Here is a 17930-nt window from a genome sequence, read left to right as displayed (position 1 = left end):
AAAATGAAAAATCTGACGTTTTTGAATGTTATTTATAGAGAAGTTAGTCATTCCAGTCCCAACGTCTAGGAAATATGGGCAGTCCTGCTCTCAGTAATGTGTCCACACACACACTCGACACAATCTAAACTTTACGAATGGTCTTCTTTTCTTGTTTCATATCATAATCACGGCTTTACTTTGATAATTAGATAAGTAGAGACCTCCTTCAAATTGACACACTTCCAGTCATTCTTTTGACGTTTTATGTTTTTCTCTTTGCACTGTCAGGTCTGTGAACAGAACCTTTTCTCATGACAGTGAATGAGAGTGATGCAATCAGTGCCAGAACTCAAATCAAATCAAATGTATTTGTATAGCCCTTTGTACACGCAAGCATGTCACAGAGGGCTTCACATACGCCCATAGAACTGCCCCTCAACCAACCTAAACCTTCAAGGAAGACAAGGAAAAACTCCCAGAAAAACTCCCAATGGGAGAAAAAATTGAAGAAACCTTGGGAGGAGCAATTCAGAGAGGGATCCCCTCCTCCAGAGACGGTTGGTAGGAGAGAGGAGCAGAACACAAGCTAAACATAGTCATACAGTGTCAATGGGTTTTGAAACACCAAAACCCATTGTTCGCCTTTATAGATGTTGGATGGGACCGGGAAACTCGCTGTTGGCCGAAAACTCTAAATATAACTTATAAACAATGACTCAGCTAGACTGCCATGAGTCTGAGCACACTGAAGTGACACTAAAGGGAGAGAGTGATTCTAATGGAAGACAAAGAAGGGAGTGTAACAGCTGGCAATTAAATCTCATTGTTCAGGCTCAAATGTTCCAATGTTCAATTCTTTTGAAAATTAAACTTCCCAAACAATGTCAAGGAAGATTAAACAATTCCATGTTATTGAATAGACTTTGATTTCACAGTAGGTCTAGATTTAATTGGATTCAACAATATATGTTTTGAAAGGTGCCAGACGAGCAGTTTCCCACTTAAAGCACATGCTCCACTGGTGTCAATTAAGACTCGTGCTTATGTGGTTTGGATGGAATGGATGGATAGATGGATGGAATGATAGACTGGTGAATTGACTGATGGATGAATGAGTCAGCTTAAGCCCTGGATTCATATGTGTGTCCGAATTGACGGGGAATGAGTGGTTCCCCCCCACCTTCAGGGGTAGGAAGACTGACTAGTCATTCACACGACTGTAGGTGGACATTCTTACACAATGTGATTGATCTTTTTTGCTTCCTAGTGATACTTTATATTAGGACTCATAATGGAGCATGGAAATCTTCTCTGTCTCACTGGTAGATCTGTCGAAATGTCGTTTGGAGGGGGACAGTTTGGTAATCCATCAATTCTAATATCTTATGGACATGTAAACCGGTTTTAATTGGTACATAAACATGTTTGTTTTATGGTGTTTTTAATAAAAAAAAGATGCTTGATCACATTTAGATGTATTTTTCAACACAAAACATCACAATCCAACATGGATTGACTAATTAGGATAAAATGCCACAAACAATATATCTACTGTAGTTCATACGGTCACATAATGGGTAGATCTGTAGTGAGTTTAAGGACTTTTCCAATTATTTCTGCTTGTGTCATCTTTCCTGCCAGGTTTTAGCTGTTGACAAAAAGGTCACCTGTTATTATTATATGCTATTCTGTTGAGTGTTATTGGAAAACGACTTTATTTGACCTACGGAGCAGTAGAAGATTGCAGGCCACTCTGGCACAAACTCAAAAAAACTCAAAAGCACACTTCAGCCTCAAATTATTTTGAAAAAATCACAGCCGTGCAACAATGCCATGACAACTGTTGACACCAACGATTGTATAGAGAAGTTGACAGCTGTCTGCACACCACTGTCACCGTTCACAATTCCTCATTTTCACGTGACGGTTTTTCATTTGAAATGGTTGTTGGAAGACCGAGTATTGTATTTGTACTTTGTGTTTTCTATGAAGAGAACCAAACATTTTTGCTTTTGCTAACAAATTTATCCCTATTTTGTAGTCGTATGGATATCTGGTAGGTGAGATGTGGTTTCATGTGATGTGACTATTGCACGCAGATCGTTCCTCGACTTCGACCACTGAACTACTACTGCTAGAACCGTGCATTGTTCTTGATTTTCAATTGAAGTCACTAAACGCACAATTTGTATGCCTGTTTGGATCGAATGTACAATGTTGGTGTGTAAAATGGATTTCCGTGATACTTCTGATATGATTGTACCTATATATAGGTACAATCTAATGATGGAACCCATTCAGCTTTCCCATGAAAGCCGAGCTATCTCTCCGTACAGCTGTGAAGGACTTGCTATGATCCTGCTCAAGTGTTCTCCTCCCTGTGTTATGGATCTTAATCATGTTTGTGATCAGAATGGTAAAAGAAAAAAAATGAAAAACATATTGCTCTTCCTCTGCACTATAGTTCCAATCCCTTGATGCCTCCCAGCTGAACGAGGACATGCATTTCCCTTGTGACTCAAGCTGTTCCTGTTGTAGTAGTAAATAAGTGCGCCCTACACACCCAAGGAATCTTTAAAGGATAGTTGTCATTGACAATGACACAGTAATTCACTTCCAGAATCCACCTTGTGTCTGATTGGTTTCCACTGTGTGTTTTTGTGTCAGTGTGTGTGTTTTGTGTCAGTGTGTGTGTTTTGGGTCAGTGTGTGTGTTCTGTGTCAGTGTGTACGTGCCACGTTCGCTTATTTGATTTGGGTTAGGAGATGTCTCCGAACGTGTGTGGATGTCCATCCGACACATTTTCTTTTGTTGATCTGCCTAGTTGTTATTTGATAAGACCAGGTGGCTGGTGGATATCAGATGGCTCACCCTGAACAAATCACACACAGCCTTTCCATGAGTGAAGCAAAAAACATATTGAATTATGTTTGGTATATGCAATATGCTCTCTCTCTCACACACACACACACACACACACACACACATGCACGCCGACGCACACCTTCACACGCAAACACACACACACACACCTCCATATGTATAATCTTCAACTTCACCTTTCAACTTTATCCTTCAAAAGGAAATGAGTGTGTGGCAGGGGTCAGAACCACATACACAAACACAGAACAGCACCGCCAAATGCTAACAACATTACACAACACAGAACACATGATAGAGACACAACTTCCCCCAAACCCCATGACAGGGTCTAATTGGGACAGTAATGGCCATTGGCAGGAAATAAATAAATACATAATTTAAAAAAACATCATGATGTCGGCCAAGTGAATTTAGGTTCCTAATAGTCACAGGAATGAAAAAATCTCTGGCACGACCAGTTCTTAACCTAGGTAGCCTAAAACGACTACCAGAAGGGAGCAAATTAAACTCTCCAAAAAGTGGGTGATCAGGGAAGTTTAAAATGTGTTTAGCCTTACCCATAACCCATTTATCGTATACATCTTGCAACTGGGCTAACCACCTTATATGCTACATTTACCAACTTTGTAAGCTTACACTTGCTGATCATTGGAAGACCACTGTAACACACCACAATGCCAAATGTCAAGACAGATTCAATAAAACACTGGTAAAACAACGTAATCAAAGTCGTGCACACCCTGATTGATTTCATCTTCCTCAAAAAGAAAAGTCTCTGTTGGGACTTTTTACAGACAGCCTCAGTATTGCTCTCAAAAGAAAATGTGTTGTCAATGATGGTTCCTAAATATTTATATTCAGCTACAATGTCAACATTCTTGTTATGAATAACAGTGTGCGGAACATTGTGCTGTGACTTACGGAAATCGAAAATCACATCCTTGGTCTTAGAAACATTGATAGACAAACAAAAGTTATCACACCAAGCAATGAAATCATCAACAACAGGACCATGCCCCTCCTCCTCATTATTCAAAAGACTCACTATGACTGTGTCATCTGCAAACTTCACACATTGCCTATTCTCATACCTAGTCCTACAGTCATTAGTATATCAAAAAGCAACGGTGAAAGGACACAGCCCTGAGGAGAGCCTGTGGAACAAGGGACTTTAGAGGATAAGGCACCATTGACCCTCACACACTGTGACCTATCTGACAGAAAGTCTAGTAACCAGCCAATTAGGGTAGAATTCATGTTAAAAAGAGCCTGGAGTTTCTCAGTCAACAAGTATGGCTGGATAGTGTTGAAAGCTGATGAAACATTGATAAAAAGGAGCCTACCATGAGTTTTTGGGGCCTCCAGATGTTTAAAGAGAGAATTTAACAAGGCAAGTTTTACATCCTCAACACCTCTGCTAGCCCTATAAGCAAACTGCAGTGGATCTAACTGTTGCTCCAGCTTCTCCAATAACACCTGCTTAACCAACTTCTCAAAGGTTTTCATCACCAATGAGGTAAGAGCTACAGGTCGAAAGTCATTCAAGATTTTGGGGTTGTTACACTTAGCCACTGGAATGATGATAGAATGTTTCAAGAATCCTTGGCACTGTTTGTGTCTGGAAGGATCGAGTGAAAATCACTTTTAAAATCTCACTTAACTGACCAGCACAGGACTTAAGCACACGACCACTGATGTTGTCAGGGCCAGGACTTTTCCTAACCTTAATTTGTTTAAATAAAATGTCAACCTTAGAGACATCAATATCAAAAACAGAGGAGTCACTGGCAAGATTATCACGCATGTGAATAATTCTCTCACTAAAATCACTATTAGAAAATCTCATATAAAAACTGACACAGTTACTCCCTTTATGTAAGCCTGTCATCAATTTCATGCCGTTCCACACATATATGATGTCCGACTCCCTGAATTTAGACTCGATTTTGCTCTTATACTTAAGTTTAGCCATTACAATTTCAGCCCGCACAACCTTCCTAATTTCAGCATGTGCAATCTTGTCGCCACTATTAAAAACAGTCCTCTTTTCCCTCAACAGATTATTCAGTTCCTTAAATATCCAGGGTTTATTATTGGGGTAAGAAACAATTGTCTTAGATGGGATCACACTGTCCACACAGAAAGAGATGTAGCTGCATACAAAATCTGTCAGTTCATCAATGCTGCCGCATAAATCCTGAGAGGCGGACCAGTCGGTACAGTCAAAGCAGCCCTGTAAGGCCAGAGTGCTCTCCTCATTCCACACCTGGACCACACGTCTGTACTTTGACTCTCCACAGCACAGGTCTGTATGTGGGGAGTAGGTGCACCACGTTGTGGTCAGAAAAACCATTAGGGGGACCTACCACAGACTTATAGGCTCCCTTGATAGAACCATAGCAGAGATCTAATGTTCTGTTACCCCGAGTGGGGCAGGTGACCGTACTGGGTGGAATTGTTCAGGGTCTTTTTACAGTCGACATGATTAAAATCACCAAAGAAGAAGCAAGGGGCATCGGGAGAAATAGATTAAAGTATTTGAGAAACTGAGAAGATGACGTCAGAAGCGGTTTTGGAGTCCGCTCTTGGGAGGATGTACTGTTAGGAATATTTGGGGGTTGGATGTAGCTATGCTGCCATCATGTGGGTATTGGTACTTTACATCATAACATGGTACTTTACATCATAACATAACTCTTCAAGAAACCTGTCATACCACTGTCAAAATAACACAGGTAAAATAGCGATCCTTGGCTTTTATGAACCACTACATAATGACCTGTATTTATTTAGTAATTACAAAGATAACTAGTATTACCCGAGAACTCTATCCTCTGCTGCACCTCTAACCTTCTGCTTAAGTGTTAAAGTAACTAACAAATGACCAGTGTCAGAGCAGGGGAGGTATGGGTCTATACGATCATCTGTACACGTCCACACACCACGGCGTTGAGTATGAGCGTTGAGCGATAAGACCAAAACTCAAACAACCAGTCATCACAATTTTAAATGTTCATGTTTTATTAATTATCGCGCAACATAAAACAATATTGTGGATTGTACCACACACACTATGTATTCACATAATACACCATACAGCTACAAAGAGAAAGACTGAACAAAAACACTTTTTTTACATACTGCATACTTGACATGAAAAAATTTAACCAAAAACAATCTTCAACTCAAATAGGAATGTAGCTGCCAGTTGTGTTTGCTGTCTTCCTGTATGGAGAAAAACACAGTATAAGCTTGGATCCTTACTTTGGAAAGTGGACAAAATCAAGTGACCGGCAAACAGCAGTGCTGAGAGTGGGGTATTCATTTAGATCGCGTGTGTGTGTTTGTGTGTGTGCATGCGTAAGTGTGTGTTTGTTTGAGTGACAAAGAGAGAGAGAGTAGGGTGTTAGGTGTCCGATAAGGTATGAGGAAGTAAGGAAAGAGGAATATGCCTTAAGGAGAAACACAGGGAAGATAATTGCTATGCTCTTAGGGTTATATCTCAATACCCTCCTCCTGTTATATAAGGTGTACAGCATTCTCAAAGAGCATTTTACTAGCTTCTCAATGGTACATGACAGTGGACCAAATCACCCACGATCACAGTCGGTTCACGTCAATCTCCACTCGTCTTGAAGATGAGAACAGATTTATTTTCAAGTACCTGAAGATGTGAAGATAAACTGTGATGACGTAGAACAGTTCTGTTCCGAGTGCTTCTCTAGAGAGTTTAGAACTAGAACGCTGGATAGCCTTGATGCATGTGGCAGGGGAAGGGGGGGGGGGGGGGGGTGGGGGGGGTAGCACTCCCCACATGATCAGCACCCGAGAGCGGTTCTCACTCGACGGAAGAACCGTCTCACTCAGATGAGTGGTTCTCTGAACATTCTAAGAGCTCAGAAAAATATCAGCCACCACACCTTACCCCCACCCCCCCCACACACACACACTTTTCCACATTACACTGGAGGGGAGTCCACCATAGCACCTAATTCCCCTCAGTGTGTGTGCATGGGGAACTGTTTCGGGGCACTGGTAACCTCAGACTCATATAGAAATTTACAAAATTAAAAACAATTAATTACAGTATATGATCAGCACCTATTATTACACAGATCATAAATATGACTGGATCTATGTGGAATGTGGATCATGCATTGTTGTTATAAAAAGGGCGTTTGCAACCAGAGCATGAGGATTTAAACAAAAAACATTATTCCCAGTCCTGATAGTCAAGTCTGTGACTGTCTAAGACACATACCAAGAGACAATGGCAAACTAACTAACTGTCATTTCTGAGGGTTTTCCCTAAAATGCTATGGAATACATATTTATCTGGTACCACACATGTTCAGTCGTTGTTTTAGTTAACAGTTCTTTCCTACTGTTAATCCAACAGCTGACAGTAGTAAGCACCAAGCACCTCTAAAACATGTGGCCGTTCACCTGATAGTCGAACACATCTCACAAGATTGACAAGCATCCATCTCCCTTCTGAAGCCCCGCCCTGCCAGACAACCTCTGCTCCAGTAGGGCGGGGCTTCACGGCACAGGTGATCTGCACAGGCTCCTGAATGCCTAAGGGTTTTCAACCAAACCCACACAGACAGCCTTGGGTGAAGTTCTCCTCTAGGCTCGCTGATAAGAGTGTTGATGCAGAGCGTCTGTGAAACAACAGAGCGGGTGGGTTGTCCGGTGAAAGATTGCCCTTCAAAACACCAGACCACACAGGCTGTTCTAGTCATACATGGATAGCTTGCTAACAGTTGTCTAATTAGGTGACTAGCTTGGGGGAGGGGGGGGGGGAAGGGGGGTTTCTTGCTGCTGTCAGAGGTATATGCTGACAGAGATACAGTACTTATTGAAGAAGGAGAGCAGTTAAATTAAATACAAATTTACAGACACAAGAACACATGGGTATCAAGTGTTGTTCTTCCACTGTCTGGCAAAGCAACTGGACTGTAGCTCCTGGACTCATTCATGATTTAGTCATAATTCCTCACCAGTTAAATAATCTTACCTAAATATTTCAGTATTTACATTTTTTTTACCTTTCTCTCTCTCTCTCTGAAGAAAAACAAAACAAAAACTAAGCTTCAAGTTGTCAATAATCGGCTCTTTTTTCCCCCCATTAAAATCAAGATTAAAAGTGCTTTTATAAAATCTTTTCTTCTCTATGTACAATTTGTACTAGCACTATCAAAAAACAAAAACATCAACGACAATCATCATCAATTATCATCATAATAAATAAGAATTAAAAAGTGGATTCAAATGAGTATGTACTGTGGAGCATGCAGATGTCTCCGACAAAAGCACGTTCCTCTGCGCTCAGTGTCTCCATCTGGTGGGTAGCGTATTGTGACTGGGACCAGTGTCTCTACAACATGAGGTATAGAAACCCTCGAAAGCACCAGGGCTCATCAGAGTTAAACAACAGAGGAGCCGACGGCATCACCGCCTGAACGTCCCCCGATGGGCAGTGCACACATTCACATGCTGAACACACCAGCACTCGCTCACTCACGCTCTCTCTCTCTCTCGCTCACGCTCTCTCTCTCTCTCTCACTCTCGCTCTCTCTCTCGCTCACTCACGCTCTCTCTCTCGCTCACTCATGCTCTCTCTTTCGCTTACTCACGCTCTCTCTCTCTCTCACGCTCTCTCTCTCGCTCACTCACACTCTCTCTCTCGCTCACTCACGCTCTCTCGCTCGCTCACGCTCTTTCTCTCGCTCACTCACTCACGCTCTCTCTCTCGCTCACTCACGCTCTCTCTCTCTCTCGCTCTCTCTCTCACACCCACACAAACTTGCACACAAACTCACACGCACTGTGCACAGGATGAGAATGTGGAGCCCCAAGAGGTGGGATCAACAGCGGACCATTCAGTTTAGCACCAACTAACTACCCTCTAGTCCTCCCATGACCCTCTGACCCCACCATGCAGTCCTGCCTCTAGCCTCCAACCTGCCTCGAGCTTAAAGCCAGCCTCTAGACTCGAACCTCTAGCCTGCACGCAAAAGCATGTTATCCCTCTTATCTCTGACACTTCCGGGCAGTACTTCCTGGAAGTACTTCCGGGCAGTACTTCCTGGCAGTACTTCCTTGAAATACTTCCTGGCAGTACTTCCGGGCAGTACTTCCTGGCAGTACTTCCTGGCAGTACTTCCTTTCAGTACTTCCTGGCAGTACTTCCGGGCAGTACTTCCTGGCAGTACTTCCTGGCAGTACTTCCGGGCAGTACATCCTGGCAGTACTTCCTGGCTGTACTTCCGGGCAGTACTTCCTGGCAGTACTTCCTGGCAGTACTTCCGGGCTATACTTCCAGGCGGTACTTCCGGGCGGTACCTCCGGGCGGTACTTCCGGGCTGTACTTCCGGGCGGTACTTCCGGGCGGTATTTCCTGGCCAGGACTGATAAAGGCCACAAGTGTTGGGGACAGGTCGAGCGTGATAGTGCAGAAAAACATGAGGGATAGAATCAGCTTGGCCCCTTGGGGTGAAACATCCACACTGAAAGGTGACTAAAGGAAGCGTGATGGCTGAGCGGGCTGAGCAGCCACGGTGGGGTGGCTGGCCCTGTGTAGCACAGTGTACGCACCGCAGACACGCGGCGTGAACGCAATCGCACAGCGCACCTTTTCGTTAGTGTGTGTAGAGAAAGCACCAAGGTGTTTTTCGAAAGCACCAAAGCACCACAAGCTGTCTATTCACCACCTTCCATGTGCCTCAACGATACCAGTGTGGACCATAAGTTCACATTGACCTGTGGCCAGGGACCTGAGCTCCCCTCTGGGCTTGCGAGGAAAGGTAGGGCTCCATGCTGGTTCACATGAGCTCACAAACGTGCCTGTGTTTGCGTATGTGTGTCGTGTACTATGCACCATTTGAACAGAATCCAGGACTGCCCTCTAGAGGCGACAGGGAGAAGTTCTCCTCGCGAGAGAAAACTGCCTGGACAGCCCTGGGAAGATAAGGACCCCCCCCCCCCCCCCTTGGTGCCTGTTGGTGGGGGTCTCTCTGTCAACTAGTGACGAGTACCCTTAATCAACAACAAGCTCCACAGGACTGACAGGAAGGGAGAGACTCTCCTGGGAAGGGGACGGAGGGGAGGCGGAGCACCAGTGGATGGGTTGATGATTGGACGAGGAGGAGGAGGAGGAGCCTGTCTCGTCACAGCAAGGCGAGCAGTTAGAGAGAGGCTCTTGAGATGTAAGCTGTCTGAGGTGTGGCGACACCCTGACAGAGCCCAGGTGAGGTCGCTTCACAGCGCTCACTGGGAGCAGTGGGACTGCTCCCGTGGCGTGGGTCAGATTGTTGCGCGGTGGCGGGAGTCTGGTGTTTGAGCCTTGCTGTGTGGAGAGAGAGACCACCACCCCCCCTCCCTCCCCCAAACCACCGGGAACAAGATTGACAAAGGCCGGAGAAAACAAAGAAAAACAAAGGTAAAACCATATTTTTCCACAAACATGGTAAAAAAAAGCGAGTCGGCTTGACTCTCGATTAAAAAACAAACATAAACAATCACATCATTAATAATAACATTAATGAAAACAACAATGTAAAAAAAAACGAAAGAGATTTCCTCATAATAATAATAATAATAAACAACACCTGTAATAACAACATTGACAGTAACAAGAGCAATCATAATAATATTGATAATAATAGCAATAATTAGGATCATTAAAATTCTATGAAGAGGGAGAAGCTATGGAGTCCGCCCCTTTAGTGAGGGAAGACAAGCACCACAGGCAGAGTTTGCCCAAGGTCAGTTCCAAACTGCTGCCTGACATGAGGTAAAAACACAAGAAAACCCCCCTCTGTCCTCCACCTGACCACGCAGAGAGAGAGACAAGAGCTGGGCTGAGAGAGCGCCCTGGGGAGGGGGGGGGGCCCCCAGTGACTCAGTGTCCATCCTCAGACGAAGTGACTGTAGGGCCCGGTGAGCTGCGTGCAGGCGTAGGGAGCGGACGTGACCGTGGACGTGGTGTGGAGGGTGGGGGCCGAGCGCGTCGCCGGACCCTCTTTCTTGTCCTTGGCCTGGCCGGGGCTGGCCCCCGCGCCCACGCCTCCCGTCACCCCCCACTTCCTCTTCTTCCCGTAGGCCTTGATCTCCTCCTGGGAGAGGCCCAGCAGCGCCGCCTCCTGCTGGCGCTCCCGGGCCCGCTCGGCCAGCAGCTTCATCTTCGCCTCCCAGAGGGCCAGGCCGTGGCTGGGCTGGTTCAGGTTCTTGTGTTGGTAGAACACCAGGGAGATGCGGGTGGGGTGGCAGCGGTTGGGCTTCTTGAGGGGCGTGGTTGCGTGCAGCTCCCTGCGGGCACACTCCAGCAGGATGGAGCCGTGAGCCGGCGCCACCGCCACCCCGCCGATGTTGGGGTCCAGGAAGTTGTGCTCCGAGTCCGACCACACCTCGTCGTCGTCCTGCCCTCGCACGCTCTCCGCGTCGCTCTCGGCGCGGTTGGCGTCCCAGCAGCCGTCGGCCGTCTGCTGCAGGGCGTCCGGGAACAGGCGGCCCTCGGGGGCGGGGGACGGCGTGCTGCCGGCCACCGAGCCCCCGCACGACCTCCACGCCTTCTCCTGCACCCCCAGGGGGGTGGAGCTCCGGCTCTCGCCCGCCTTCGACCACATCTTTTCGGGGAAGGCTCCGGCCGGCTGGCCGTGCTTCAGAGCAGGGCTGTAGGCTGCCGGGGGCCAGGCCTTTGACTGAGGGCTAGGGGCGGGGCTGTCCCAGTGACGGGGGGTGCCTGGGTGCGGTGACGAGGCCGGGGAGGGGGCTGCCTTCATGGCGGGGGAGGGGGAGGGGGCGGGAGAGGCCATGGGGGTGTTGGGGCCCGGGTAGGAGTTCCACTGCTGATGCTGGAGGTAGGGCGAGGGCTGCTGCCGGTCTTGAGTGAAGGCGGGGTTGGCCGCGCCGGCGGTCAGCTGGCCGCTCCCGTCCCAGCCGCCGGGCAGGATGCCACCGTTGGGCTTGTGGGTTGGCCAGGCGTCTGGCTGCGGCGTGGAGCTGGGCGTGGCGGTGCGGCCAGGCCCCGGGCCCTCGTAGACGGGGACGTCCATGGGCTCTGGCTTGATGACGGGGGTGCCTCGGTGGGAGGCCTCGGAGGAGACGGACGAGGGTCGCGATTGGATGTGCTGGTGGGCGGGGGGCGGGGTGCTGCTGCGGCAGTGGCTCGGGGTGGCTGGCGTAGGGGTGGGCGAGGCGGGCCTGCAGCCCCTGGACGTCAGGTTTCTGGTCCAGGGGCTCGGCCTTGACCCCCACTTTGGGCCAGGGGCCGCTGCGGCCGTCGTAGCCCATGAGCTCCGGGGGGAAAAGTGCATTGGGGGGGTAATTAAAGTACCCGTAGGGTAGAGCCGGTAGATTGGGGTGGTAGCCGTTGACGGCCCCTGGAGCTGGGTGCGGCCCCCCGGGGGGAAGACCCCCCCTGGTGTAGTAGGCTGGGTGAGCAGGGTGGGGGTAGACCCCGTAGGGCTCTGGCCCCTGGCCGGGGGTAACCCTCAGGGAGGGCTCCGTTGAAGGGCTCCTTCTTAATGAACGCTTCCTTCTTGATGGTGGGCTTCACTTCCTGTTTAGGGATCGCTGTGGAGAGGAAACAGTCGACGTCAGCATTGTCGGTTTTCATTCTGAACTTTTGCAGGGGTGCCTTGAGCTGGGTAGTACATGTAGTTGAGTCAGTAAATCATCATCAGAATCAGAAAGGGTTTTAAGCGCCATGAAAGTTTGCACAGACAAGGAATTTACTTGGAAGGTGCATACATTCAACTTATTTAGGAGTAAATCTTAAATAAGTGGTGTACGTTTAGACAAGTCTAACTATACTATACAAAAGGTTCAAGTCTAATGAACTAATACTAAGTAAGTAAGGTACAGGTATGTAAATAAAATACATATAAAGTATAAATATAATGTACAATATCTTATAGTTAGATACACAGGAATATAATGCCTGTAGTTATATGTCTTATATGGCATATAACTACAATCATACTACTATCAATTACTACAATGTCAAGCAGGAATAGAGGTCATGTGAGGTCATGTGAGGTCACTCACCTTTATTGCCTAGCGGTGTTTGAGGGGCGCCAGTGAGTGTGACCTCGGCTCTGATGACATCAGTCTTGCCGGGCGTGTCCCCGCCCTGCAGCTTGCCCTTCTTCTTCTCCGACGCCTTGGCCTTGGCCTCCAGCCGCCGCTGACGGCACGACTTGGCGCGCTCCGGAAGCTTCCGCACCTCGCGCCTGAAGGCGTTGAGCATTTGGATGGCGCCCGTCCGCATCTTGAGCCGCTGGTTCTCCTCGCTGCCGAACTCGTCGGTGTTGGACACCTTGTAGAGGGGCAGGACGTGGAGCTGCTCGTCCTCAGGGAGCTCTCCCACCGTGCGGTTGTCCTCCTTGGTCAGAGTGCACACCTGGGTGGGGGTGGGGGGGGAGGTCACATGGTCACACTGGTGCCGGGGTAACGTGGTGTCTCGCCACGTGGTCGACTGTTTGTTTGTTTTTTAAACAAAACGATCTGGCATCCACACGGAACGAGTGAAATGTTCACAGGAAAGGGTTCAATAAAAATACAAAAACGATATGTAGAGACACTGATGGGAAAAGAAAGCGCAAGAAGGTGAGAGAGAGCGATGGTAATAAAGAGTGCGACAGGGAAGAGGAGGAAAGAGAGAGAGACGGTGAGAAAGACAGAGATTGAGAGAGAGAGAGAGAGAGAGAGAGAGAGAGAGAGAGAGAGAGAGAGAGAGAGAGAGAGAGAGAGAGAGAGAGAGGGAGAGAGAGAGAGAGAGGAAAAGCAAAGAGAGAAGAAGAAGAAAAAAGAAGATGAAGAAGAAGGAGGAGGATGAGGAGGAGGAGGAGAAGAAGGAAAAGGAGGAGGAGAAGAAGGACAAAGCACCCGTCCAGCGGGGCCAGGACGGACGAGAGACCCACCACCGTGCAGCCGTTGTAGAGGTTGTGCTGGTCCTTGTGGGCGTGGGCGCAGAAGTCCATGCAGGCCGTGACCCCTGAGAAGGGCCTCCCCTCCTCCAGGCCCAGTCTGCAGTCTGTGGCCGTCTCCTCGTTCAGACACTGAGGGACAGGACACAGGTCACACAGCGCTCCACGCTCCAGCACACGCTCACACACTCCCTCGGACCTCCCCCCGGGGGGGGGGGGGGGGGGGGCTCTAACGGCTGCCCCACGGCAACCGGGTGGGACGAGAGGCCGTTATTCACAGGGAGAGACCGACAGAGAGCTCTCCCCTGCGCTTCCAGCCACAAACACATGGCTAGTCTGTCACTTCACCCCTGGTAACGTGAGCAGGAAGGGAGGACAGGGTTACTGGCTGTGGACTGGCTGGTGAGTTACTCCTGCTGTCTAAACAACACTGTGTATGTGTGTGTGTGTGTGTGTGTGCGTGCGTGCGTGCAGTGTAAATGCCTACCTGGTTGCTGTAGGCCTTTGGGGCTAGCTGCTTGTACAAGGGGGCCACCTTTGTCGCTAGTTCCTGCAAGTTATCCCTGAGTTTGTCCTCCTGAAACGCAAGCCAACAGGCTGGTCGGAACACCACACCGCACAACAGCAAAGAACACAGCACGACAGGGTCGGCGCGGTAACAAGCAGGCGTGCGACCCTGCTATCTCTCTCTCTCAGGCCGTACCTGTTCTGGCCGGTCTCCCTGCAGTCTGAACTTGCGTGGTATTTTACTGCGAGCGTATTTGCAGCCGTTGAAGTACATGCTCCAGGAGCAGCCGAAGGAGAAGGAGGCTCCACAGGTGTCCGGGTCCTTGCCTTGGCATGCACACGTACGACTGCAGGGGGAGACAGCGAGCACAAGCCTGTCAGTATGCACTAAATCCTCGCTTGACATCCGCGGACCTGTGATTATTAGACCAAGTCTGTTGCCTGTAACTCACGTTCAGGCGTGTTTTGTCTATGGACACCCCTGCCTAGCACAGGAGTCTATGGACACCCTGCATAGCACAGGAGTCTATGGACACCCTGCATAGCACAGGAGTCTATGGACACCCTGCATAGCACAGGAGTCTATGAACACCCTGCATAGCACAGGAGTCTATGGACACCCTGCATAGCACAGGGCTCTATGGAGGAGTCTGAGGGTATGTTGTGTCCGGGCACAGCCGTCACTTACTCGTCGTTCAGGCCGCAGCGCCGGCTGGTGGGGTTGCCGTACTTGGTGAGGGTCTCGGAGAGCTCGCGGTACAGCTTGTCGCCTAGCGCCTGGGGCACGCCCTCCCACGCCATGATGAGGATGACGATGACGGCGTTGGCACAGTGGTGACCCGCCCGGTGACGCACCAGACACAGCAGCTTCTCTGTGAGGCCGCTGCGACGGATCACCTGGAGAGAGTAGGGAGGGGGAGAGAGAGAGTGAGGGAGAGAGGTAAGGGAGAGAGAGGGAGAGAGAGAGGGGGAAGGGAGAGAGAGAGGGAGGGAGAGAGAGAGGGAGGGAGAGAGGTAAGGGAGAGAGAGGGAGAGAGAGGGGGAAGGGAGAGAGAGGGAAAGAGGGAGAGGGAGGGAGAGAGAGAGAGAGGGAGAGAGAATGAGCGAAAGGGTAGGAGAGATAGAGAAAAAGAGAGAGAAAGAGAGAGAGAGAGAGAGAGAGAGAGAGAGAGAGAGAGAGAGAGAGAGAGAGAGAGAGTGGAAGAGAAGGTAAAAGAAAGATGTAGAAAAAAAATGTTTAAACGGCATCCATTTATTTTTCTCCTTCCCGTAAGATACACACCCACCCACCCACACATTTCTGTGTGCAACTAATGGCCCCTCCGTCAGAGGCTGTTTTAAATCCATGAAGCCATTAGCAGGGTGTGTGAGAGGTGGGGGTGGGGGTGGGATAGCAGACGGCTAGTAGTGAGGCCCCCTGCTGCTTTACAGTGTGGGGGGTGAGACCGTCTGCAAGGTGTCTCCCTGTGACACCTCATTACACACACACACACACACACTCTTCGTAGATTGGGCACTGATTGGCTGTCAGGGTTGTCAGGTGGCACAAAGGCCTAGTCACACCTCTCCAACAGTGTCTGAATGGACTGTCTCAACCTTCACGCTGTTCCAAAACTCCCATTCATTCAATCATAGTAAACGCATTCTCTTTGACTACATGATTGCATACTTTTCGCTTGCATTTCTTTTATCATTGGATTTGGACGGAATGTATAATAAAAAACACAGATGATGCAAGACTGATGAAAAAGCAGTTGCAGGGCTTTATGGCGTCATGGTAAATGTATTTTCATAGACCTCTGGGTCTATCTAATTCATGTGCAGTGTTGGTGGGGTATATTTACGGGGTGGTACTCACCCATTTGGCGATAGGACAGCCCTGAGAGCTCTTTCCCTCTCGGCCCGTGTAAAGCACCTTCTCAATCCGGACGGCAGGCCCCTTCTCTCCATACCTACACAGACACAGAGCGGGAAATAGGCATTATGGGTTAGTGCCGCACAAGATGTCAGTCATTTTTATAAACTGTTATGTTATTTTCCATTTGAGATGGGATTTTGGCCCGCGTTCCACGCCGCCGTGTTTGACACCTCTGTGTTTGACAGCAGTGCAAGCCAAAATGACTGTTCTCACTCCTCTGTGAAGCTTTGCAGAGATAGGGCTAGCAACCTTAATACACTGGAAGCTTCTTTCACATAACATGATCTGTGTGTGTCATGGAGGAAGACATTGTCTTGTTTTTGAGTGTGTGTGTGAATGCGTTTTCTTGTGTCTGTGTGTGTGTAAACTTCTGTTGTCTTATGCACGCGTGTGTGAACACGTGTTTCATTGTGCACGTGTATGTGTGTGAAGCTCAGCATCGATTGGAGGATGGCTCCCTCCAAGCCCATCCTCTCACCCTCCTCTACCCTCGCTGTCAATGTGATCACGTCAGGCCTGCTCAGTCCCGTCCAGCATGCTGAACACATGTGGCCTCTGCTGAATAGGGGCCAGCCCTCACCCCCACCAGGGGCCCGCTCTCCACAGGGGGAGCCCACCCAGGGGTCAGGGTTCACCCAGACACTATGGAGGGCTTTAGTTCTTACGTCACCCTTCAAACAAACAAAGAGACCCTGCAGCCCCCGACCCTGCAGCCCCCGACCCTGGACCCCTCCACCTCAACTGACAGTCTCAGGGGAGGGCCGAGTCACCTTCCTATAGAAACAGACCAAGCTATGGTCTCCCCTCTCTCCCCCCCCCCTCCCCCCTCAGCCTGACACTATGGAGTGGGAGAAAAGGTGCACAGTCAGGGTTTGTCAGCACAGATTACAATCCTTATCCAGGCTCTTTCAGGACCCCCAGATTCTCATGCAGCCATGGTGAACTAGCGACTGAGATATACTTGGATTATATTGACTTTATTCTGTGGCAACGACAGTGTTTGGAGACTTCTAAGTACTCTCTCCTACTGTCACTGTGATCAGCTCCACCACATTGAGTTCCCCTCGTTTCTCGAGTAGGTTTCTGTCCTCCGCTGCTCCCTCTCTGGATCTCCCTGACCCTATCGTCTCGCGATGCTTGTCGTCCCCCTCACTGATCTGCTGATGCGGACACTTCCTGTTTCTCCTATCGGATTCTGGGTCAGGGATTCCCTCAGGGACAGAATCAGAGGAGCGGGGGAGGGGCGAGGAGGAGGGGCGAGGAGGACAATGTTGAGAGAGCGAGCGAGAGAGAGAGAGATAGTGGCTCTCAGCTGTGTGTCTAGATTTGGTGTCAAGACACAGCGGGCAAGAATCAGCAACTCAACACAACCTCCTGCTCACAATGAGGGATGGCGAGAGAGAGAGACATAGAGAGACAGACAGACAGACAGAGAAAGAGAGAGAGAGAGAGAGAGAGAAAGAGAGAGAGAGAGAGAGAGAGAGAGAGAGGTAATGTGAGAGGGGGGAGAAAGAGAAACAGAGGGTAGGTCTTCAATCTTGTATGCTCGGGAACATACAATTAGACCACTGTTAGTGTGTGTGTTTGTGTGAAGAGGACATGAGAGGAGAGGAGGGCAGAGCAGTGGAGTAATGGAGAGGACAGAGAGGGGAGAGGAATCTCACCTGTTCTCCATCAGTTCTCTGATGGAGGCCACAGTTGGCCCT

The 17930-nt window shown here is 49.0% G+C and overlaps 1 protein-coding gene across 1 annotated transcript in view; it reads right to left on the bottom strand.

Moving 5' to 3' along the window:
• Positions 1–8616: 8616 nt before the first annotated feature.
• The window catches only part of tet3 (tet methylcytosine dioxygenase 3), an 11426-nt gene continuing 2112 nt past the window's right edge, over positions 8617–17930 (bottom strand). Inside the window, 10 exon segments of the mRNA XM_047015625.1 lie at positions 8617–12003; positions 12005–12348; positions 12350–12444; positions 12919–13273; positions 13794–13931; positions 14287–14376; positions 14503–14653; positions 14995–15203; positions 16165–16258; positions 17889–17928. Of these exon segments, the coding sequence (XP_046871581.1) occupies positions 10785–12003; positions 12005–12348; positions 12350–12444; positions 12919–13273; positions 13794–13931; positions 14287–14376; positions 14503–14653; positions 14995–15203; positions 16165–16258; positions 17889–17928 (2735 nt within the window). The 3' untranslated portion in view covers positions 8617–10784.

Source organism: Hypomesus transpacificus, unplaced genomic scaffold (genome assembly GCF_021917145.1).
Source record: "Hypomesus transpacificus isolate Combined female unplaced genomic scaffold, fHypTra1 scaffold_31, whole genome shotgun sequence".
Classification (NCBI taxonomy): Eukaryota; Metazoa; Chordata; class Actinopteri; order Osmeriformes; family Osmeridae; genus Hypomesus; species Hypomesus transpacificus.
Note: the sequence above shows the minus strand (reverse complement) of the source record. Positions and strands in the feature narration are given on the sequence as shown.